Source organism: Haliaeetus albicilla, chromosome 24, assembly GCF_947461875.1.
Source record: "Haliaeetus albicilla chromosome 24, bHalAlb1.1, whole genome shotgun sequence".
NCBI classification, from domain to species: domain Eukaryota; kingdom Metazoa; phylum Chordata; class Aves; order Accipitriformes; family Accipitridae; genus Haliaeetus; species Haliaeetus albicilla.
Genome location: NC_091506.1, coordinates 14,574,110 through 14,597,933, shown reverse-complemented (window position 1 = coordinate 14,597,933; position 23,824 = coordinate 14,574,110). Strand labels below are relative to the sequence as shown.

General features: G+C 37.8%; 1 protein-coding gene across 1 annotated transcript in view; it reads right to left on the bottom strand.

Moving 5' to 3' along the window:
- The window catches only part of DENND6A (DENN domain containing 6A), a 29,366-nt gene extending 8,616 nt beyond the window's left edge, over positions 1 to 20,750 (bottom strand). The window contains 16 exon segments of the mRNA XM_069812262.1: positions 1,367 to 1,456; positions 2,077 to 2,141; positions 2,237 to 2,302; positions 4,743 to 4,837; positions 8,033 to 8,128; positions 8,287 to 8,409; positions 8,753 to 8,808; positions 9,477 to 9,539; positions 11,055 to 11,134; positions 12,298 to 12,403; positions 12,783 to 12,863; positions 13,875 to 13,987; positions 17,542 to 17,584; positions 17,679 to 17,717; positions 20,341 to 20,702; positions 20,705 to 20,750. Coding sequence (XP_069668363.1) covers positions 1,367 to 1,456; positions 2,077 to 2,141; positions 2,237 to 2,302; positions 4,743 to 4,837; positions 8,033 to 8,128; positions 8,287 to 8,409; positions 8,753 to 8,808; positions 9,477 to 9,539; positions 11,055 to 11,134; positions 12,298 to 12,403; positions 12,783 to 12,863; positions 13,875 to 13,987; positions 17,542 to 17,584; positions 17,679 to 17,717; positions 20,341 to 20,702; positions 20,705 to 20,735 — 1,509 coding nt within the window. The 5' untranslated portion in view covers positions 20,736 to 20,750.
- Between the last annotated feature and the right edge of the window lie 3,074 nt (positions 20,751 to 23,824).

Genomic DNA, 23,824 nt, shown 5'->3' with positions numbered 1-23,824 from the left:
TCCTTCTTACTCCATGATAAAATACACACAGACACAGAGTTTTGCTTTGCATAAATGCTACACAGTATGTCGCAAGCAAACATCTGAAAATGCTGTCTAGCAACACATAGAAAAAAAGCATTCCTTTTTGAGATCTGAACCTTTTGTCCAGGTATAGAAATGTTTCATTTTTAACATTAAGCTACGGCCTTCATCATTTTTATGCTAAGTATGGTAATTAAAAGACCTGTAAGAGTACAGTATTTTAGGAAAGTCAAGACATAGCTAAATGGTAAATTTCTGTAGCTCAAATAGTATTCACAGAATCACAAAATGACTAAGTTTGGAAGGGAGATCTGGAGGCCGTCTGGTCCAACTCCCCTCTTATCCCTGCTGCTCAAGCATACCCGCAGACTGCCCAGAACTATGCCCAAACAGTTTTTTAAATATCTCTAAGGATGGAGACTCCACAAGCTCTCTGTGTAACCTGACCTGTTCCAGTGCTCAGTCACCCTCACAGTCCTGATGGCTGACAAACACTCCTGTGTTTCAGTTTGTGCCCATTGCCTCTTGTCCTGTCACTGGACACCACTGAAAGGAGCCTGGATCCATCTTCGTTATATCCTCCCTTCAGATTCATATATGTTTGTATACATTGATGAGATCCCCCCCTGAACCTTCTCCTCCCTAGGCTAAAAAGTTCCAGCTCTTTCTTTCTTCATATGAAAGATGCCCCAGTTCCTCAGCCATTTTAGTGGCTCTTCATGAGACTCTCTCCTGTGCCTCCATCTCTCTCTGATACTGGGGAGCCCAGAACTGGACATGATACTCCAGGTGTAGCCTCACCAGTACTGAATAGAGGGGAAGGATCACCTCCCTCAGCCTGCTGGCAACACCCCTCCCAATGCAGCCCAGGATACCATCAGCCTTCTCTGCTTCAAGGGCATATTGCTGGCTGATGTTCAATTTCACATCCATAGGACCCCCAGATCCTTTTCTGCAAAGCTGCCTTTCAGCCTGGTGGCCCCCAGTATATACTGCTGCATAGGTTGGTTTTTTTCCTCCCCAGGTGCAGGACTTGCACTTCTTTTTGCTGAACTGCATGAGGTTCCTGTCAGCCCATTCCTTCAGCCTGCTGAGGTCCCTCAGAACAGCAGCGCAACCCTCTGGCGTATCAGCCACTTCTCCCAGTTTTGCACCATCAGCAAACTTGCTGAAGGTACACACTGCCCCATCATCCAGACCACTAATGAACACTTTGAACAGTACTGGACCCAGTGTTGACCCCAGGAGTAGTTACTGGATAGTTACTGGACTTAGCCAGGCTAACACCAAAAAAGCTATTCCGTATTACATATGCAAAAACCCCATTAGTCTAAGAACTCACTAATGGAATAATGAAGCTTTCTGTCAATTCCAAAAAATACCGCCGAAGAATCACACTCTGTGCTTCTGTAGGACGTTTCTGTTGTACACCCTTAAAAAAAGAAATAAAATATCACAGTAAGTCTGTTACCCCAAAATATGTAAGTAGTTGTGGGATTTTCTTTAAGAATATTTACTCCAGTGTTTCTGTATTCATTTGCCATAAGCCTACACATAGCACCCCCTACCCTGAACCACAAAAGGAAAGCAATAGTGTCCAGTCCTTTTGCACAGATCCCATCCCTTCAATTGCTGATTTTTTATTTTCATGTAAAGAAATTCAAGGAAAGAGAAATTTCTATAAACAAACTTGTGCAAATCAGCTAACGTTTGGAAGCTCTGATTCTTACACATCTCATGCATGAGATTTCTAAACCAAAGAGACTAGAGGGGGATGGCAGAGGGTGGAAAACCCAAAACAGATGAACTGATCAATCACTTCAATTATCTAAATTATTAATCTAACTTCTTGAGTTCTACCATTCATGTTGTTACAGAAACTGCTAACAAGGCAGCAGCCCTTCTTCTACAATGAGGGTGTACATCTATCCAGTTATAAATTAGGGCAAAGGAATCAGAATGCAGTTAACAGACAGAGTTCAGCCTTAAATGAAAACACCATACAACAGTACCACAAAACAGTTTCCATTAAGAAGAGACTTGCAGTATTACCTTTTGTAACTGTTTAACAATTTCTTCATCTTTGTTCAAGTATGGCTTGTAAGAGGTATAAACACCTAAAGAAAAAAAATCAGCATATAGCCAAAGGAAAAATGGGGTATGCTTTTTAAAATTAAAATACTGGTAATTTAATTCTGACGCAACTTATTACCAGGTTTGGAGTCCAAAGTTTTTAGGTTCTTCAGTTTTTTCACTTTCACCTGTTTTGGAACTTCACCTGCCAAAACATTTAAAGCCACCTTACTTGAAAATCTCCATCTCTATTACTAGATACTACAGCTGATGTGCTATACATTGCACTGATTTTTAGAAATGGATGCTTTCATTTAGAAGACTATCTAATATTGTAAGAAGCATTAGAAACACTGACAAGAATCCAAGTACATATCCAGAGACATCCAGTAAACATATGAGTAACAGCATACAGGCTTTTCACTTTTATATAAGGCTTTCCTGTTGGAAAAAAAAAAAAACAAAACCACAAACCACCAAAACAAAACCAAACCAAAAAAACAGAGGAACAACCTTCTGAATCAAAGCAGCCAAAGAAAAATACTGACTATATAGCTGTGAATGACTGTTTCATTAATTTCAAATTTTATTCCATCTTCCTTTGCTCCCTTTAGGGTAAATGCTTTCAGGCACAAATCTTTAGTACCTTGGCCAAACCAAAAATTGTATACAAGAAATTAAAACAGTAGCCATGGATTAAGTGTTGTAAGAACATTAATTTAAGTCTCCTTTTCCATAGGCCAAACTAAGTTTTTTTGGTTTGTTTTTCAAATATATCCTTCTCCAGCCAGGACACCCTAAACTCCGATAACAGTCTTGCAGCCTCAGCAGAACCTTCCTCTTTAGATCTAGTTGGATGCTCGGCTTCAGAAAAGATAATAGTATAAATTGCTATTGAAACTGCAAAGTGGGGAGAAAAGGAAAAAAAAAAACCCACAGATCAAAAACACACCAAAAAAAAAAAAAATCACAAGCCCTTTCTCTGTCCCTGTCGTGGTTTAACCCCAGCCAGCAACTAGGCACCACGCAGCTGCTCACTCACTTCGCCCCCCACCCAGTGGGATGGGGGAGAGGGCAGGGGGGAAGTAAAACTCATGGGTTGAGATAAGAACAGTTTAATAGGACAGAAAGGAAGAAAACAATAATAATGATAATAATAACAACAACAAAATGACAGTAATAATAATAATAAAAGAATTGGCATATACAGAACGAGTGAGGCACAATGCAATTGCTCGCCACTTGCTGACCAATGCCCAGTTGGGTCCCAAGCAACAATCCGCCCCACAGGTCAACTTTCCCCAGTTTATATACTGGGCATAGCATCACATGGTATGGAATATCCCTTTGGCCAGTTTGGGTCAGCTGTCCTGGCTGTGTCCCCTCCCAACTTCTTGTGCCCCACCAGCCTTCTTGCTGGCTGGGCACGAGAAGCTGAAAAATCCTTGCCTTAGTATATAAACACTACTTAGCAACAACTGAAAACATCAGTGCGTATCAACATTATTCTCATCCTAAATCCAAAACATAACACTACACCAGCTACTAGAAAGAAAGTGAACTCTATCTCAGCTGAAACCAGGACAGTCCCTAAAGAAATAAAACGTAAATTTTTTTAAAGGCAGGTCAGACAGATACATCTCTGGAACTTCTGACTAAGCATTTCACACAGCTGCACCAAAACTTTAGAATTTCATACTTGAAACTATATAAAATTTGAAGGCAATCTGTGTACATGGCTTTGCAGAGGTTTAATATTTTAAATAAGATTCTGTTTTCCAAATCTTAATTACAGAGCAGCTAGCTAACTCCTCCCTACACACCCCCAAGCCCCCACAGGTATTCTGAAGCATGGACAGGTGTGATACTTTAAAGTAAAGCAAAACCTTGCCTAATTATATTGAACACAGTACGTAATCCTTAATTAATTTGGTGTATTCAGAAACTGAATGTAACTTATTCTACAAAAATGAATTTCATGGTGTATTATCCTAACTGTATGTTTATGCATTCCCACTTTCAGAACAGAATTGTGAACCTGTCACAGCAAACAGCTACATTCAGGAATTTCAAATAATAATTAGAGTACTGCAGTATTTTATTACAGGCTAGCAATTGACATGTTATCCAAAGATTAATTAAAATTCTACTCAATCATGTAAGGAAATTGCCCAACTTGAACAATTAATTACTGGAATATTGCCAGATTAGAAATATATTATCAAAATACTGTCAACAAGCAACTTTTTATATCATTGTAACATCCAAACTTAGCTTTCACATGGGTCTTTCTGTGCACCTGCTGTGACTGATTTATTACATTCTACTCATCCCAAAATTAACATCAGTAATAAATGATGTTTCTCATTTTAATACCTTATCAGTAGAAATACAAAAACAGGATTGTGTGAAAGGTAAAACATTATTACTAATGAGTATTACCATCTTTTGCATTTAATATACTAGATTTGGCAACACAAGACATACAGTACTCAAGAGCCTAATTTCACTTGACAGATTTACATCCATGAGGATTTGGTTAGTATTAAACTAAATTCATTGAACTAAATTGCATATGTTCGTAAATAAATAAGCACACAGTTAGATCTTGTCACACAGGACTATAGAAGATATTTGTACTTTACCTGGAAGTTTAATATCTCCAATTCGGATAATGTGAGGCCAATGCTGAAGTGTTTTAGCAAAAAAAGGATTCGTCACCCCTAGAATGACAGATGGTCTAGAAAAATAATGACAATGTTTAAAATATGATAGTAAGAGCTTCTGTCTTAATGCAGATAAAAGGTCAACTCTGTTAACTTAAAATTACTTTCCTCTTGTATTTGAGAGTTACATTTTAAGTTGCATGTAAGAGCACAGTACATTTATCAAAGTTTTTAAGTTTTAGAAAATAGCAAGACAGATGTATCTTGAAGTCCAAACAGTAGTAGAGAATAAAAGTGACATCATCTGCTTAGACTCTTGGCTAAATTCTGCCCATTTGCAATAATGAGAACAGGCTATTATCTGATATTTTTTTTTAATGAGCAGGAATCTGACCCTATTTGAAAGACATATTGCTACTTTTAAAGGTTTGATTATAACAAACTATCAGTACTTGAATGTGCATGTCAACATGACTGCTGTTTGCATTAGACTTCTCAGTACAGCTACTGCTCAGATGACACGATTAAGAAAAAGAGACACTTAATATCCTACTTTCCAACACTTCAGCATTCTTTGTTAAAAAGCAGTTACCACGTGATGAAGTACAAGCACATTAATAGCATTCTGCCCAAGCTCACAACCTGTCAGATTTTTCTGTCTACTCTATGCTTAGAATCTGGTTTTGAGGATGCACAGGGGCACCCTGAGAAAAAGAGGCAGTAAGAGCATCGGGCTGCTGCTACAGCATAGGCCTGCAGAATTTGGGATTTATAGCACTAATATGATGAAATACCAACGTATTTTTCAGTATAGTGGCTGCCATCCACTTTACAGCCAAATGTTAGCTAAGGAGAGAGCATAACTGCAAGCCTCATTGGAACTGCCATATTAAAAATAAGTTATCATCACTTCTTCAGATTGGTTTTAAAAATCCCAAATTTTAACACTTTCTGTACACCCTCCTTAAATTTCCTGTTCCTCAAGGCAATGTGGGGAGAAAATCAAGTAATCTTTCTTTAATTTTTATTCAATTCTTCCATCTGTATCATGATAGCAATTGGGCATCAATTTCTATGTTAACCTACAAACATTTCTGACTTTCATTCCTCCCTCCACTTGCTAATTATAACTAATATATATGTAAACATATAAAAACTCCTTAGGCATTCACAGATAGGACCAAAATCTGATCATACAGCTCTGTAGCTTAGTATAATGTTTGGGCTACGGAAATAGCAAGTTTAACCTCTCCATTCCATCTCAGAATGAGCAGCACCAAATTGTATCAGTTTCTCAGAAGTCTTTTCTTGCTTGTCACTGACTCAACCTTCACCAGAAAAATCATTTCTTCTGAGTCCTACTGCTGTTCAAGTACGATCACCTGGAAACATTTTTTTCCAGATATATTTTTCCCCAACTCATTTGAATTCGGTTTCATTATTTTTTGCTGTTTTCATAATCCTGTTAAACTAATTTGCATTATTGATTTAAATTCATTGGGATCTGCAAACGTCATTCATGATTTTTCAGTATTATACATGATTTGCAATCTCTCTTCCAAAACTATAAAGACCAGTGTCCATAAAAAGTCTCAACAGATTCCTTCGTTGTCCTCTGAAAAATCAATTTATGATGTTTTCTCTTACGTTCTTTGCATGGTCATGTCACAGGAATCAACATAAGAAGCAAACTGAGGCTCCAAAGAACCCCAGCAATGGCCATTCTCCACCTCCCTGTGAATGGATTAAGTCTAACCTAACAACTAATATTCTCTTGCCTATTTTGTGGGAACCAAAAAGCAAGTTTCACACAGAATTGGTTTGGACCAATGTACACACACACACACACACACAAATAATTCCTCTCCAGGTCAAGGTAAACTGGTAGCAAACCATGAGGAGTGTTGTTTCACTGCTACTGGTGATACAATAGCAAGACTTGTTAAGCTACCTGGTCACTTTTAGGAGCCTTAATCCATCACATTTACCAGAATCAATTCTGATATTAAACCACTATAGTAATTTCTGAAAAGGCACAATAAATCAAAACATCAAAATGAAAAAACAGCCCCTTGCTCCCCTCTCACTAACAGTAATAAAATACACAGAATCTGCATCATCTGGATTCTTCCCCTTCTTAGAGCCACTGCTTTAAAAGCCTGTTTCCAACCTTTCCAATTTTTTTGTTTTCCGTAAGAGAGACAGAGCAATTCTAGCTCTATTTCAAATACTAACATACGTACTGAACAACCTTTCTGTTTTGCTACAGAGGAGCAGATGCAATTTTTAAACATGGGTTACTAAAGTTTAACCAAATTCTTCCTGGAATTATTTTTAGAAACTAAATTACATACTGCATAACCACTCCCATGGAATGCAATCTGAAACATAGTGCCTCCGTTTGTATGTTTTTCCACTGCTGTATCTCTGGCAATACTTTCATTGAGAGGAAAAATACAGTAAAAAAACAACGAAACAAAAAACCCAAACACAATAACCACTGCCTGTTCAGACATTAGAAAAAAAATTATTTATAAAAAGATCAGTGAATCTAAACACATGCACTCCATTCCCAAATCAAGTTGCATTTATATAACATACAATAAGAAATATTGGAGGTGTATGCTCTCAAAATAAGAGTAGGATTAAAAAAAAAAAAGGGGGAAAAGTGTGTCCTTAAAGCAGTTTCAAACAGAATTGTTTTTGTAAACTTACGCTCTTAAAAAAGAAATCTTAATTCTGAATTATTTACAACATTTTTCTAACATGTTTAATTAAGAGATATTTACTTTTATAAATTATTCACTCAACTAGGACACCCACTGGGTTAACTTTATGAAAGAGCTGTACAGATGTTACTAAACAAAGTGACTTCTAGAATGCAATTGCTCAAAAATAAAAACAAATACAGAACAATTTCCCAAGAAGCTACTACAGAGCTGGTGTTGCATACACAAACCCTTACGGAAAAGCAAAACTCTTCTTGCTCTCATATTTGCAGTTTTCCTTATTCTGTACACAAGTATCCTATGAAGCTCAAATGTAGTTTAATTATGACGCTGCTTCATAACTGCTTTATCCTATCTAACTGGAGTGAAAACTTAAAACAGCTAATTAATGCACTCTGCAAGATAAATCTTATAAATAAAGGGTCTAAATGTAATTCTCTAATGATAGAAATTCAGAATAGTTAAGCAGTATCTTAAAACATCTTTATGGTTACGAGTGGCTTTGAGGAACACCTTCACTACAAAGTTTGATTTACTTACGGGGCTTGTGTGCGAGTTGTATATTCTTTGAATTCACTGTCATGTATGGTAAAGTATGGCCTGAAATCACTGCAGTACTTTAATGGTGAAATACAGCTGCAAGGTAGAAAGAGGATAAGCGTGTTGTATGTATACAGTGCAAAATTTCATGAAAGAAACAAGCAAATCTAAAATTTGTAATGCTTTGTTATATTCAGATCAAATGAACTTGCACTCAGCTACAATCTACAGTGACTCGCTCAATCATTAGTTACCTAACAAGTGCCAACACGGTTTCTGAAGATTCTGATGGTGATGGTGCCATCACGACAAGTGGTTCTCCTAGCAGTACTAGTTCCCAAAGCATCTGAATGTGAAAGAACACTGGACAGAAACACCTAAAACCAGACAGAGGTATTTTAATACACTTAACATAACCAGAAGAAATATGTATTTGAATAAGAACTGGATAAAAAGGAAGTTTGCAGTAGTATTTAATAGTCATTTGAAACATATAAAATACTCTTGTAAAATGGAACACTTAATGACCTTGCTTATTTATTGCAGTTTCAGCCTGCATGTTGTTTGAATTGGTTTTTAGCCAGCTTTACAGAAAAAGAATATTAAAACCAATACTGATAAATGCTAGCTTACAAGCTATGAGATATGTGTTATGGAACCATCATAAATCTTTGACTTGTGGGAATTCACAACTAGAAATAAATCAGTCCAAACTCCTACCTGAAAAGATCTACTTCATGAACAGTTGGTAAAGCCATGGAGATCTGAGCATCTGCCTAAAAGACATCACAATGCTTGGTTTTTAGTCATTGGAATACCTAGGTATTAAATTAAATAGTTTCCCTTAAACGCTTACAGACAGTAGATGGTATATACCCTAATCACCACTACTGTACTACTGCAGTATGTACTACATTATCTCCACAAGTAATTATTTTTGTGTGCTAAAAGCAAGATTTTCCCCAACACACACACCACTTATAGGCATGCAACTTTCAGTCCAGAAAGGAGATAACATACTGAAGCTGTTTTAGAAAACAGTCATACAACACTTGAAGGCACAGGCAGATCTTTTTTACATCCATCTTCTAAAGCTAAAGATTTTAAATTCAGTTTTCATCCTCAAAAAAACCCTAGTTTAGTATAGTTTCACCCATTAGAAGGATGTGCACGTTCAGTAATTTTGTCAGCCAAATATCCTCTTCCAGGAGCCAGACATCCCTCTTCTAAAGTACTTGGGGTAACTGGGTTAGAATACCTTTCCTGTGAAGAATCCAGCTCTAGACTCCTCCACTCAAAGTTTTAAAGACTGGGGATTTCGTTATTATCAAAGTATATAAGGATTTGCTACCAATCGTTTATGGACAAGTTTAAAGTAAAATAATGAATGCAGATATTTAGTTTTGCCTTGGGGTTATATACAATAGAAGTAACTAATCTCTACCTGGTGCATATTCTGTACTATTGGTGTTGTTCCAGGCTTGTCACGATATGTTGGAATCCGCAACTTTGGAAAAAAAAAAAGAAAGATTATTTTTTCCTTGTATCGAATTCAGCAGAGACTTAAAATACTGACTTACAGACAAGATGTATCATTTAAAGAGGATGTACTACAGTACAATGCTTAATTTACTCTACATGACATCCACATAACAATGAATACATAGTTGAAGACTATAGATCATTGCTACAGGAATCAATATGCAATACTATGTAGTACTACATTGCAAATTGAGTATTAGGATATGAAAATTATACTTCAGTTAAAAAAGACTATTGATAACATTAGTCACAACTATTAAAATAATTTCAATAAAAATACATTTAAATGTTGGAGAGAATGATCAGAAATAAGGTTATGGGGTTTTAAGGTGGTACAGAATTACTTTTATAAAAAAAATCCTCTCCTAAAACATCAGACATCCCAGTGGGTATGAGGCAGAATCCAAATAGACTGAACAACAGAAATATCATTTTTCTGATCTCAGTCTGCATCTGTAAGTCTTGAGTGCTACAAATTTAATCATACTAGAAGCTGGTGCACGCAAATAGATGTAATTTATACACAACAATTAAAACTGACTGCCCAAGCAGTGTAAAAAACCAGGGACAGTATCACTGAAGATGGTAATTATGGCTCTACTCAGTTTAGGAACACAATTTGAACTCTCATGGATAAGAATTACTGATGAGATAAATGCAGGCAATACCCAAACAAGACATATCTGACACTCATCATTATCATCGAGCATCCAGAACACTGCTTTATTAAATTTGTGCTTTCAGAACAGCTTCAGAAACTTCCCTTCCTCTCCCTGGTGATGTACATGCGTCTAGCCATAAACTTGAGAGTATCTGCTAAGAACGTACTTCCGACTGTAACCTCTGGATCCATCAAATGCATTTAATTGCATTTCATAGGAAGATGCTATGGCTCCCAGAGGCTCAGTTCTTAGCCACCATTTAACCTCCACAGTTCCTCCCCATGCACTAGATACAACTTCTTTAATAGCTTTCTTCAGACGTATTTCACTTTCATTGAAAATTATCAACAGACCAAGAAATTAATTTCTGATGTGTGGGCCAAAAAAGATTTTTACTTGTCAAACTTCAGGAACAAGAATTATTTTCATCAATATATTTAAATTGCTTAACTGGAACTTAATTCTCAGTATTTTGAAGTCTTACTTAATGTTTGATTTGACAAATATAATTAGCATTAAAGTCTCCTGGAATCCATATTCCAGAAGGATAATACAGACACTGCAATTAGTAGCTGTATTGAAACATGGCTTTTTAACATCTACAAAAATTACATGTTATCTTATGCACCATAAAAGATCCTTCCCTCCATTACAAGGAATGTAATCAAGATCTCCCAGAACTTAACTCTGAGGGGAGTATACATCTATTCCTGTTCTGAAGTATGAGACACTGAAAACAAGGCAGAATACAGTGAGCACCTATACAGTAAACAGAGGGGAAAACATGCTCAGAGAAAAATAAGCGCAGGAGTATTTACCTTCATTATAATACCCATAATAGGCAAATGCAGTATTTTCCCTGGAATTGGTGGTGGCCAACGATCAACATCGCTACAAACTTGAAAAAAAAAGTATAATTTATAACTAGTTTATATACACTATAACCCATGACATTGTAGTCATCTTTGTGCACACTGTAATTTTTAAATTAGTGCTGACAGCCCACAACAGTTCTACTTATCTCTTAATCACTCTAACTCCAAAGAAGTTTTACAGCCTTTTTGACATTCTTAATGTATTATTTTGTTAGAACTATAAAGTTTTTATTTCAAGAAAACAGTATCCTCTTGTCTTACATTTTTTGTAGCAACTAGACTTGCAATTAGTTGAAAAAGTATTGCATGAGAAACATGAAAGTACATACTAAGAAACTTTGAAAAGAACACCCATTTATGTACATTTGCTATGGTAGAACAGATGAACACAAGCAGTTAAGGAAAAAGCTAGCTTTCTAGCTTGGCTAGAAAGTTTTTCAGCATTTTGTTGTAAAAAATTATGAATATCATTACTAATTCTAGTAGTTTCTGCAGAGCTTATTTTGTTCATAATACAACCTGTCAAAAAAACCCTGTTTATCTACAGGTGATTAAAAAATACAATTCCTTCATCAAGAATGGTTTCCACAAATTGCTGCTCAGTGAAAGCACAAAGACATGAGTTATATAGGGCAGACACAGTACAAAGAACACAGCATTTATAGGTAAAGAGCAAATAACTTTCCCATTTGGCCCCCTCTGGCTCTTAAAGTTCTACAGCAAGGCTGAGGTACCTGTTATCGATGCTGCTGTTGCTTTTTCCCTTTGGTCAAAAAAAAACCCCAAACCAAAACCAACCCCCCCCCAAACAAGAAACCCCCACACAAGATGACATCTGTACGGGCTGCTTAACAGAAGTTGTCAGAATGCCCAAGAGGACTAAATTTGTGAAGAGTGCAAACTAAGGATTGCTATCAGGTACTTCTGCTGAACAGCAGGTCCTGAAACATACAACAAAACCCTAGGTGTTTTATTAGGGGGGAGCTTCAGCTTTCCCATGGAGAATCCAAAATCAGATTAGCTCTGTCCACTGATCTAGAAATCAGCCAGTCTGCTAGTTTCAACCCTCTAGCCTGCAAGAAGACAGAAACACAAACTAGAATGTGACAGCGGTGTTTGTTATTTCTCCAAAAGAAGTATGTGATATTATAAGAGCTCTTCCAGAACAACATAATAGTACCAGTACCTGCTTCCAGGAAAGCTTCACTTTTTTCAAAATATTCTGGTGCTATTTGCTTAAGCATGGTGCGAAAAAGATGGACATAAGGTAGCTTGCTGATGAGGACCAGTGACTAGAATAGAGAGTAACAAAACAAAAAATAATTTTAAGTTAACCCTTGCCCTCCGTTCTATTGCAGTTCTACTGGTTATCCTCAGAGAGCATCAAGTGTGATTTTTCTCATACCTGCAAGCCAACCACACATCTGACTACAGGCAACTGCAAACAAACAACTCCTGAAAGTTCCCCACTGTTTGTTTTTAAACACACCAAAAAATTTCTGTTCTGACAGTGCAGCTGGAACATAGCATAGCTGATGTAAAATTAGAACAATTTACTATAAATCAACAACGAATTTAGTTAAGAGAGCAAGATATTCTTCCTGCTCCTCTGAGGTCACTGAAAAATAATTGATTTCCAAATTAGCATTTTCCTAAAAGAATTGAAATTACCTTCTGGAAATAGCCTCTTTTTAATGATTTGTCTCGAACTTGTCTGAAATATACATAGCCGTAGTAATATGCTGGATCTTTCTGCAAAAGATAGGAAAGAATTCAATACAACCACCTGATACTGTCCTTTTTGAAGCATTCAATATGCATTTTAAAAGCTTATTTCTCTGGAAGCTCCAAAGATCATTAGATACAATAAATTAGAAGGATTACTCTATTTATTGGCAGGGTTTTTTTTTAATAAGTACTTCAAAGAGAAAACACCACTGTTTGAAAACAGCTGTGCTTTCTGGCTTTACTATTTTTATATCTATATTCTCCTGACGCACTATGAAAGCAAAAATAGAATTAATTTCCTGAGGAATAAATCAACACTCATAATTTTGCAAAGTAGCACTAAAAAGATTTTAGCAGTTAAAAACCTTAAAGCCCTGACTTGAAAAGATAAAAACTAGTCTTTCAATCTCTTAGTTTTATAAAAGATTCTTGGAATATTAAAGGAAGCATGCTTTTGCATTTCAAAGACAGAGCATCAGCTTCATTCTTCCTACAAACAGGAATTCAAGTATTTGCCACATAAACAGATCTAAACTGAGTCTGGGAATCAGACTCCCACTAGCATAGTTAAAGGCCTCAATATTCCCTAAGGACATGCTAAGAACACCTTTTTGGCCACTACCTCTTTTAGGTAACTGCTCCATCTTCAAAAAAGGAAGGGTAGAAACAGAGAGAGACATCTCAACTTTTTTTTTTTTTTTTTAAAGTTATAAAGCACTTCAGATTTTCAAAAAGGTAATCGTTTTTACAATTTCATCTACAGGTTTCCAGTCAGTAACAAAATAGGTCTGGTCTTCAAAGTAATTTCTTGCAGTCCAAAACACATACATAGTAATAAAATTTAAAGAATAGTTAACGTAATTATTATTACTTAATAATTATGATAATTACATGCTACAAAAAACATTTGCTGAGCTTTGTCTTTCAGGACATCCATTTCAGAGATTTTGTTTTTCAAACATTAAATCTAAGCGTAAAGACCCATAAATTAACATTACCCAAAAGAAATTAACTTCATTTTTTCTTATTTCCAACCTTTAAGTAAACTGGTAGATCTCTATCCAACTGGTCCAGAAAACAACAAAATGAGACTTTCCTTCCAGTAGACCGTCGAAATCTAAAACAAAACTGTGTGTCCCCAAGACAACCTACATAGGGGGAAGAGATAAACAACAAATAGACAGTACTCTGAGTTTGAGCCTTGTTTAACATGAGGACTTGATTACAGCCAAAGAGGTATAATAGTTTTGGTTCATTTATCTTGCACTGCTACAATGCTCTGCCATTGCGACCATTTACATATTTATATTTTTACAAGTGAATGATTTGGCATCTTTGGCAATGATAAATACCCTACATTCAACAAGAAAAAAAAAGTCACTTGGCCTCACAGTGAGTTTATTAGACTGTCATGTCCTTAAACAGCTCTACTAATGGCTGTCTTCCTACTGTTATTCCACATTTTATTGGTCTGCCTGTATAGTTCTGATCATCTTAACCACATGTCGTTTCTCTGTTGAATGACGGCACTTAGCCTTTTTTTGACACCAAACAGTTCATACGTTAAGTCACACCATAAGAGTGTATTATGCTGATCTCTTATAACTCCATGTGCAGGCCTAGGACCCAGTATTTTTGAAAGTCGCAAAACTAACTGCAGAAAACTCAGTGAAACCGAGTCCTACTTCCCAGTAATACTCCCAAGGAGTGAAGTTTCCCTTAATTTCTGTCAAAATTACTTTCTGAAAGAGAAATGTAACTAAGTATATTGACTATTTACAGTCTGAAAATAAATTTGGGCTGAATTTGTATCAGATATCAAAGAAACTTTCTCCAGGTGGAACATGAGAACTACAGTATCAGAACTTGTATCACTGATACTGTCATGGCTGTGTTCTCACCATTACAAATGTTGTCTGCTGTTAAAAGAGAAGCTCCAAAAAAACTTCAGTTCAAGTAGAAGCTATATAAGCTGAACAGAACGTGCTGTTCATGGGAATAGTCATACGGGGGACTGCTAGAATCTTCAGAACACTCAGGTATTTTACTCATTCTAGCAAACCTGTAAAAAAAGTCCCTTTGGAATGCAGTGTTATTAACATGAACACCATCAATTGAAAGACAACCTCCTGAGCGTTGCCAACCTGTGGTAAGCAGACTATCTTCCCCACAACCATGTAAACGTTCATGTAAGTGACTATAAAAACTAATCTACTGTTAAACTTGTAGCTACTATTATAGCAGTAAGTCCTGGCAAAGGACACTTGCTTCTCCACACTGAATCTAACTTCTTCATTAGTGCTTTGCTCCTACACCTTTTGGGCATAATTTGCATAAGACCTCCAGGAAAAAAAAAATCATTAAGTCACTACTGGTCATCCGAACTCTCCACAGCTGTCCTGTCTTACATCAGCCAGCGCTAATTGACTAAACAGTAACGCAGAACTCTCCAGATAACTATTCTTCAGACTTAGAAGGTCAATTTCATCTTCTTCTCTTTCAGTCACATACATACTGCTTCAGCAACCACAGACAGCCCAAACCCTCAGTCAAATTCGCTGGCTGTGCAACTGGCAGTGTGGATTAGTACTGGCATGTTCAGAGCATTCAGGTCTGAGTCTTATGAACCCCGTGAAGTTGCAGCAGGAAACCCACAACACGCCAAAACAAAACCAAAAGTAGCAAAACACTGTATGGTGTGATAACCATCCAATTCAAACAGGTAACTAAAGCAAGTACTTAGCAATATGGCTCCAATCATAACAAGAAAAAAACACAGCACATGCCAATAACACAGCACTAAACATCTGCTCCAAATTTTCATCGCTAGTTCCCTTTACACCCCACCCCCCCCAAAAAGCTATTATAAAAAGCTATACACAGAAGAGCTAGAAGTAAATTACCCTTAATCATTAAGATGTTGCAGTATCATTCATAATATGATGGCTTTTTATTTAACAAGCTCTTCTGGTATGTAGAATTTAAAAAGATTGGTAAATGTCTATTCTTTCTTCAACTGTCCATGCAGAAGAGGCAAAAGCATTATTTTAAAGATAACTGCACTATGAAACTTAGCTTAAAAACACAAAAAGTGTCATGATCTAGTACCTGATTAAATCAATTTTTTCCCCTAAATTCATAGCCATTACAAGTCCTAGAATGATATGTTTGTAGTTGTAAAAGCAAAAACAAAAAGTTGAATTCATCTTTTGAGCCATGAAAACCTAAGAAAGACTGACCTCAAATTTAGCTGCAAGCTAGTAACTTTCTTCATTGCTATATTACACAAAGCTTTTCTTTTTATGTTACAGCCTACAGTGAAAAAATAAATCATAACAGAAAGCATACACTCCCAGCTAATTTCGAGAACACAGGTTTTAGGCAGGTAAACCCTCTACATAATTTGAAACTTCAGCCTTCCAAGAACGATCAAGAACCTACAGGTTCTTAACAGGGACTTATAAAAAGCAAAAATGTGGGAATTTTTTTCCTGCTGAAAGTAAACCGTCCTTACATATACCTATTCTGCCTAAAATAGTTTTGCTACCACTCTTATTTGAAAAAAACAAAAACAAAAACACAAAAAACCAAACAACCACCAAAACCAACCCCCCCAAATTTAAAAAAAAAATCAGCCTTTGTTCCTGATGCATTATTTTGTACCTTCAATACACCTTTTGAAGGTTGGACAGATTTATAACCATTAACAATGAGAGTAATAAGAAGATACAGTTAGCTCATCTTCTCTTTCAATAATAGGAAGAAGCTCTTCCTCTATTTACACACAAGATATCAAGAACAGAGAAAAAACCTTCATTTTAATTACATTAAGACAAAGGGGGAAAATTAGCCAAGATATTTTGTAAAATTACGTAAGAGAGCTCACGCACATTAAAAGCACACAACTGCCATCACCCCATATCAGAATTGTTATGCTGCAGAGCAACCAAAAGCAGAGAGCAAAAGCAGTTATAGGGACAAGTCTGTTACTACAGGTTTTGACTTTTGTAAAGAAATAAATGTGAACGGAAGCATCTGTACTTCTGCCATATCTTTTTGCAGGTGGTCCAAGTCATCAGCCACATGCCTCCACTTTCTCTTTGGCAGCAGAACAGTAGAAGTTTAGATTAAAGAAGAATTTAGCAAGCAGGACCACACACAGCAACAGAAGCATCAGGAATAGAGAAGATATAGGATAGGCTAGGTTTTCCCTTCACAACTGTTCTTTCCAAATGCTTTTGAATTTAAAAGTCAGTTTTGCTGCTATGAATTTAGAAAATACACATTGACTCCTTTATGAGAAGAGGGTTCCATATCCCTTCCATTTGCTTTATTAAACCCTTCAAATTATGTGCCTACACTCTCCTCTACAGTGCCAATATCATTATTTTGTTTAAAAGCCAAATTAAGATGTTCATTCTTTACTTGCAAAGTATTCTGAAATGTCTGCATGTCTGTCATCTGGACATTCACATGCCTGATATTTCACTTGCATAAAATAACAAAGAATTCTCAGACCTTACTGCAATACAGGTGATTACAGTTTTATATTTAACCTTATTTGCAACTTTGCCATATTGTAATATTAAGATATTCATATAAGTATTTAATCTAAAAGCATTAATATATACTGTCAAATTCTATCTTTTTTAAGATAGCTTAGTCCAACAGCAGATGACTACAAAGTGAAGGAAGCACTTACCTGAATTAGAATCTGGAAAAGACAAATAGCAAATATTGGTTTTCTAAAGGGTGGGGAAAAGAAAAGAGCACCATTATATTTCCTGAAATTACTAAAGTAAAACCAAATGATACATTTATACAGCAACCATGACTCACCTCTTTATCTGTGAGTTTTGAATGTAGAGGATATATTACCTACAGGAAAAAAGTATTATTTTACTTGAAAATAAACTGGGTATAATCAGTAAGCTTCTATTAAATATTTTTATGATACAACTCTCGAACACCTGCCTAGCCTCAGGCTATTTTCAATAGTAAGCTACTAATATTATGTCTCTGTTCTTACTTTTCATATGCTTTTAAGCTAACTTGATCACCCATCTTTACAAGGTATTTTGGATGCCAGTTGGAGACCATATTACTTGAGATTTTTGGTGCAACAAGACTCAAAAGAGAGCAACATCACACCCTTTAGATTTAACTTTTACATACAAAATTCAGTAGAAAATTCCACAGAAAGCCAAGAACACATTAGCGTCCAAAATCTGCTGCAATGAATGGTTAGGTGGGAGTAATCAAAATTCAGTCACAAAACACCTTCTACGTTAATACTAACTCTTGGAGGATGAAAATTGACCCCAAATGAGAGCTGGGAACCGAGAAAGCTTGAGGAATACACTCAAAAAGCCACAGCTTTTGTACAGACAGAAAAAAAGTAAATTTATTTAATATGTTTTTACAGTGCAGAAATCAAAAACGATGCAATACAATGTAAGATAAGGAAGCACTCTAAAAAAAAAACCTGGATGTACAAAATCAGTGATTATGCAAGTAAGCGGAAAAGAACATAGAGAAAAGAGAACAAACCTGAGATACTTAAATCTCAGCTAAAAACTTCCTCAAAAAAACCCCCCAAAACTACTGAAATGGGTGGCTAGCAAAGAAAATTCAATATAAATTCAAAGATTATGTTCCAAAGAAGGTTTCAGGGCTTCCGCAGGTGGGAACTTACTCTAAGAACTGAAGTTCAATGCAAGAACACTAACGTAGTCTAGAGTCCTCATATTACCATGCTGCTAACATCCAGCTATCTAATTTAACCTTGTTTGACAAAACGTAAATAAATGTATCTCCTAATAATACAACACTATCCTACTCTATAGAAAACAACAAATATATCCACTGGCTGGTCTCTGACTAAGCAGGCTCTCTGTCCCCTGGCCATAAAGTCTCCAATTCATTTATTTTTCCCCTCAGTCTTCTATCCAATGACATCCAGCCATACAACATACTGTCAGTTTCACCAAAACTAAAAGTAGACATGAGTGGAATACCTGCATACTGCATTTAGTAAACCTACCACCAACTTTTTTAAATCTCTTAACTTTTTCCTATGCTATCTTATGCTAAGCAATACACTCAAATGTAACTCTTTCAGCAGCTGAATTATGCTGAAATGATCTGCATCTAGTCAGATGACTGGAGTACAGACCAGACTTGAAAATACTCCTTTTCCTCACTAGCTGGTGTATCTTCCCAGAATTCCAATTGAAACTAAAAGCTAGTTACTCTTCCTGCAGCAACATGACTGAAAAATCTCAAGCCTTAGTTACGTAGACATTTTAAGCTTCATTTTATGCACCCATTCAACTAAAATTAATGGGAGTGTTAACAGAATTGTTTGCAGACAGGACAGAGCCTATTCTGTGCTTCCCTCAGACACCGAGCACATTATCTGCTTAAGTCACAGGTTATAAAGAAACGCTCATCTTTGTTGCTAACACCACCTTATAACATCAAGTGAATATAATTTAGATAATTAGCACAGTATCCTGTTTTTTATTTGCATTCCTCTTACAGCCAACAATGCACATCACTTATGTATTTTAAATACTGTAACAGCTAGCTTGGTTGAATTTTAGGTCAGTCTGCCGTACAGTTATGCTAGCACCACTTTAACAAAAAAAACAAAAAAAAAAGAAAAAGACAATACATTTTTCCCTGTACACTGTCTGCTGCACAGTCATAGGGTGAACATGGTGAAACACGATGTGAAACTGATCCAAATGATAATTCTTCTTTCCAGTTTATTTTTCAGCCCAGCCAGTTCCCTAATGCAGTTTCATACGCAATTTCATAGATGTCTGCCTGTTGCACAAAACGGCAAAGAGCAGCAGGGAGTTAAAAAAACCCTGCCGCTCGTGGCAGCGTCACTAACGCATCGCTGCCGCAGTTTGACATTCATTTAATGGTGCAAGGAAAACGCTCCAAACGTTTAAGGAATTTGTTTGCATACCTCAGCGATCTGGAGAAAACTATTAATTGTGAAGACTACTCGCACTGACGTTATTATTGCACTCTTTCGAAAACTTGAACATGTAGATGTCATGGAAATCAGTGCCACCCGCATGTAAAGCGAGCCGACGATGTATTTAACGCAAATCTTGGCACGAGAGGATAAACCGTTCTCAACGGCTCGCTGATGTGACAACCGGCAGAACGAAAACAGCTCCCTGAGAACCACGAAACTCACCTCACGCTCCGCGAGAGCTGTGTTGCCACCCAAGACTCCCTCCCGCTCTCTCCGCACGCTCTGCCAGAGCCGGCCGGAGCTCGCTCCCTCCCCTCAGTCGCCCTTTGGGGATTTTGCACAACCGCACTTCTCTCCCAACGCCGCCGGGCTTCCCCCGCCGCTGTGCAACACCGGCACCAGAGGAAGTGCCCGATTCCGGCGGGGCCCTGCCGCAGAGCCGCCCGCCCCCGCAGGGAACGGAGCCCACAAGCCCACCGGCCACCGCGCTCCCGCCGCCTCACGTACCTCCACGGCCTGGCCCAGCTCCAGGTCGAAGCCCACCACGCACACGCAGTGCAGCCAGGCCGAGAAACGGTCCCAGGGCAGCAGCGACAGGCACCGGCCCGGGCCATCCGGCTCCGCCGGCGACGCCTCCGCCGGCGACGGCTCCGCCGCCGCGTTCTCGCCGGCCTCGACGGCGCCGCTCGGGCTCCGCTCCCGCAGCGACATGGCGCTGCCGGCCGCCGCGCCGGCTCCCGCCTCGGCCCCGCCGCCGGGAGTCACGTGACCCCCGGCGCGCCGCCTCCTCCTCCTCCTCCTCCTCCTCCGCTCTCCCCCGGGGACCGGAGCCGCCTGAAGTGGAAGAGTCCAAGCGGGCACCAGCGGAGAGGGGGTGGCCGGCGCCGGAGAGTCCAAACCATTACTGCGGGGGGGAGAGGTAGGCGCGGAGCTCCCCCCGGCGGCCCGCAGCGGAAGGGACGGGCGGGCTCGCCGCCCTTGGCGCGCCCACCCGCGGAAAACCGCCCCGCGTTCCTCCGGCCGCGGCTCGGAAGAAGCGAGGGGCCGGCTCGCCGCAGGGAGCGGACCGCCCCTCGTCAGCAGTGCCCCAGCAGGGCGCTAGTGCGGGGCGGCTGCTACAGGCGACACGGCGCGGGCAAACGATCCCGGTTCTCTTCTCCTGTTCGGCGTGGGAGCGAACAGCAGCTAGATGGGGACAAGGTTGTCGCTAAGTCGTTAACGGGCATCGTTAGGGCCTGCGCAACACTGAGCATCATTCACGAGTCGGGTGGAAATAGCCCGTAGGCTGATGCTTGGACAACTTTACCCTGCGCAGGAAACTGGAATAATAAAAGTGCAAGCATCCAAATGCCTCAAAACCTATGTCGGTGCCTTAGCCAAAAGCCAAGCTCTTTATTTAATAATGTAAGAGCTTTCCCATACTCTTTTAGCACACTCCACGTCTCATTTCTATTTCAGCAGGAAACGTTTTGTGGAGTTGAAGTGCTAAATAGCTACTTTATTAAACAAATCACTCCCCCGCCCTGACCTGTAACTCATTATTTAGTTATTCACACCAGACTTTTGGTTGACTGCTACTAGAACAGCTTCAACCATAGTAGATGCAGACGGGCTGGTTGCCTGAACTACTACATGCCGCTTTTTCCCAATACAAGTTGCAAACACCAAAACCAAGATACCACATCTATACATACTTCATAGAAAATTTATGATTCTTTAGATGCACTGTTTCCTTAAGACCCATTAACAACATTTGTTTATCTATCAAAAACAAACTGCTAGAAATTAAAGTATGCTTTGATGATTACAGTAATTTCCTAGACAAAGGAGGAACAAAATTATAATACACAAAATTATCGTTGTAATAATTTAAGATATAGCAGCCTTCAGTTATCATAAACCATTAGTGGCAAAATGAATTTTAGATATAAACTAAGATATGAATGGAGTTATGCAACAGGAGTGGCTGTACAAGAAGGCTCTTGCTGTCTCTAGCTGCTTCAGGTATTTTACCATGATGCCATCCATGTAAGACTCACAAACTTTTCCAACAGGTAACTCCTGAGTTCTGTAAAGATTACTATATGAAAAAAGACACGACTAAGCCTTAACTTCATCAGGTTAAACTCAGAGCAGTGATTCTGCAGTGATATTTCGTTTCCTGTTTCCATCTAAGAGCTGAAACAGGTCCCAGCCAAAAGCTTTTATCACTTGCTTTAAGAAAAGGTATCATCTCTCAGCTTCTTACAAGCCTTCTCTTGTTTATATTTTTATATTTTCCCCTGTTTACATTCTTGCTATCATGGGCAGAACAAAATTTTAGCTATTATTATCACTCATTGCCTTCTAGTTTTTGCTGGCCTCTATTTGGAAGTTTTCATGTGAATAAAAAGTATAAATATATACAAGTAAAATAAGATGAATAAAGTACTTGGTAAGACTGATATTTTCTGATCATTTTGTTAAACAAACAATAACCAATAACTTAATTCCACTTGATGCTTAACAGAAATCATCTTTTGGCAGGAGAAAGTTTAGAGACTACAGACATGATCTTTGAGAAGGAAGTCACTGAAAAAGAGAGGATTCTCATCTACTGGAGATATTCCTATTTCTCCTTCAAGAAGCATATCACTGTAGGACAAAATTTAGACTTCAAAGTTGGGACTCTATTAACTGAGAACGTTTTGCTACAAATTGCAATACAGTCTCATGAAATAGTAGGGCTCTGCACATGGAATTTGCCCTTGCAAAGCACTCTGTGAACTCTTATTTTGTCTTATTTTGTGGATAGACAGCAATCTGTTCATAAAAATACTTGGCAGGGTTTGGACAAGAGTATCTTCTAGAAGAAGCATCCCATGCGATGTCAGTTGCTGGAATAAAAGTGAGTATAGGTCTATGTGGGGCAGCTGGATTCTAAAGAGCCAAAACTGTTCAGCATTTGAGCCTATCTTGCTTTCTTCCACCCTCTGTCTTTCTCCTACAGCTGCTATCTCTACCGTTCCATCCTGCCTCTCTCGGTGGGATGCTTTCTATCAGGTAGCAGCAAATGTTCTGTTGGCTGCTGGCTGGCCAATTTCCATCAGCTTCAGCAGGGAGTGACTGTGCAGACTGTTCATATCCACTGAGTAACACCAAAGAATTGGATAAACATCTTCTGGTCACCTTACTTTCCCCCCTCCACCCCCCACCTTGAGATTTCACTTTAAAGCAATATTTTATTTGTATTTGAAAATTAGATCTGGTCTAGTAAATACATCTATTTAAAACAAAAAAAAAACCAAACAAGCAAACACCAGAAATGTCATACTTATTTTTAAAACACTTTTCCTTATTTTTCAAACAGCCACAGAAAACATGAAACATTTCAAAAAGTCAACATCATATTAATAGAAAAGCAACTAAGAGCTGGTTACATGATGACTATGTTCTACTAAAATGATAAAGCCGTGAAAATGCCAGATATACCAACTTACCTAATTTCATTAGAAATGAAGAAACATTGTATGTAAAATTAGTTATATATTAGCATAATACTGTATTAACAGTATGCATGTTACATTATACTTATTTATATATACCATATACATATATTATCAACATACTATGCAATGTATGCTGTGTATATAAATATAGGATATATAGAGTATAAATAATGTATTTTACATATAATTGTATAAATATAACACCTGCATATATTTAATATACAATGTAAATTAAATAGTATATTCAATATATGCTTACTATGTCTATTACATTAATATAATTGTCTGTTATGTTAGTAAGATCCTCATTTGTATACTGGGTATGAGCATCTTTTAATAAGCTTAATGCAAACTGGAAATAGGAGTAGGGAAGGGTCTGAATGAAAGCAAGATAAATGGAGAATCTACCTGACAAAGGAGGATTAAACAAGCTGAGTTGCTTATTCTTTCAAAATTAATGCTGAAAGATAACGCAATTGTTCTTCATATAATCAGTCAGAGAG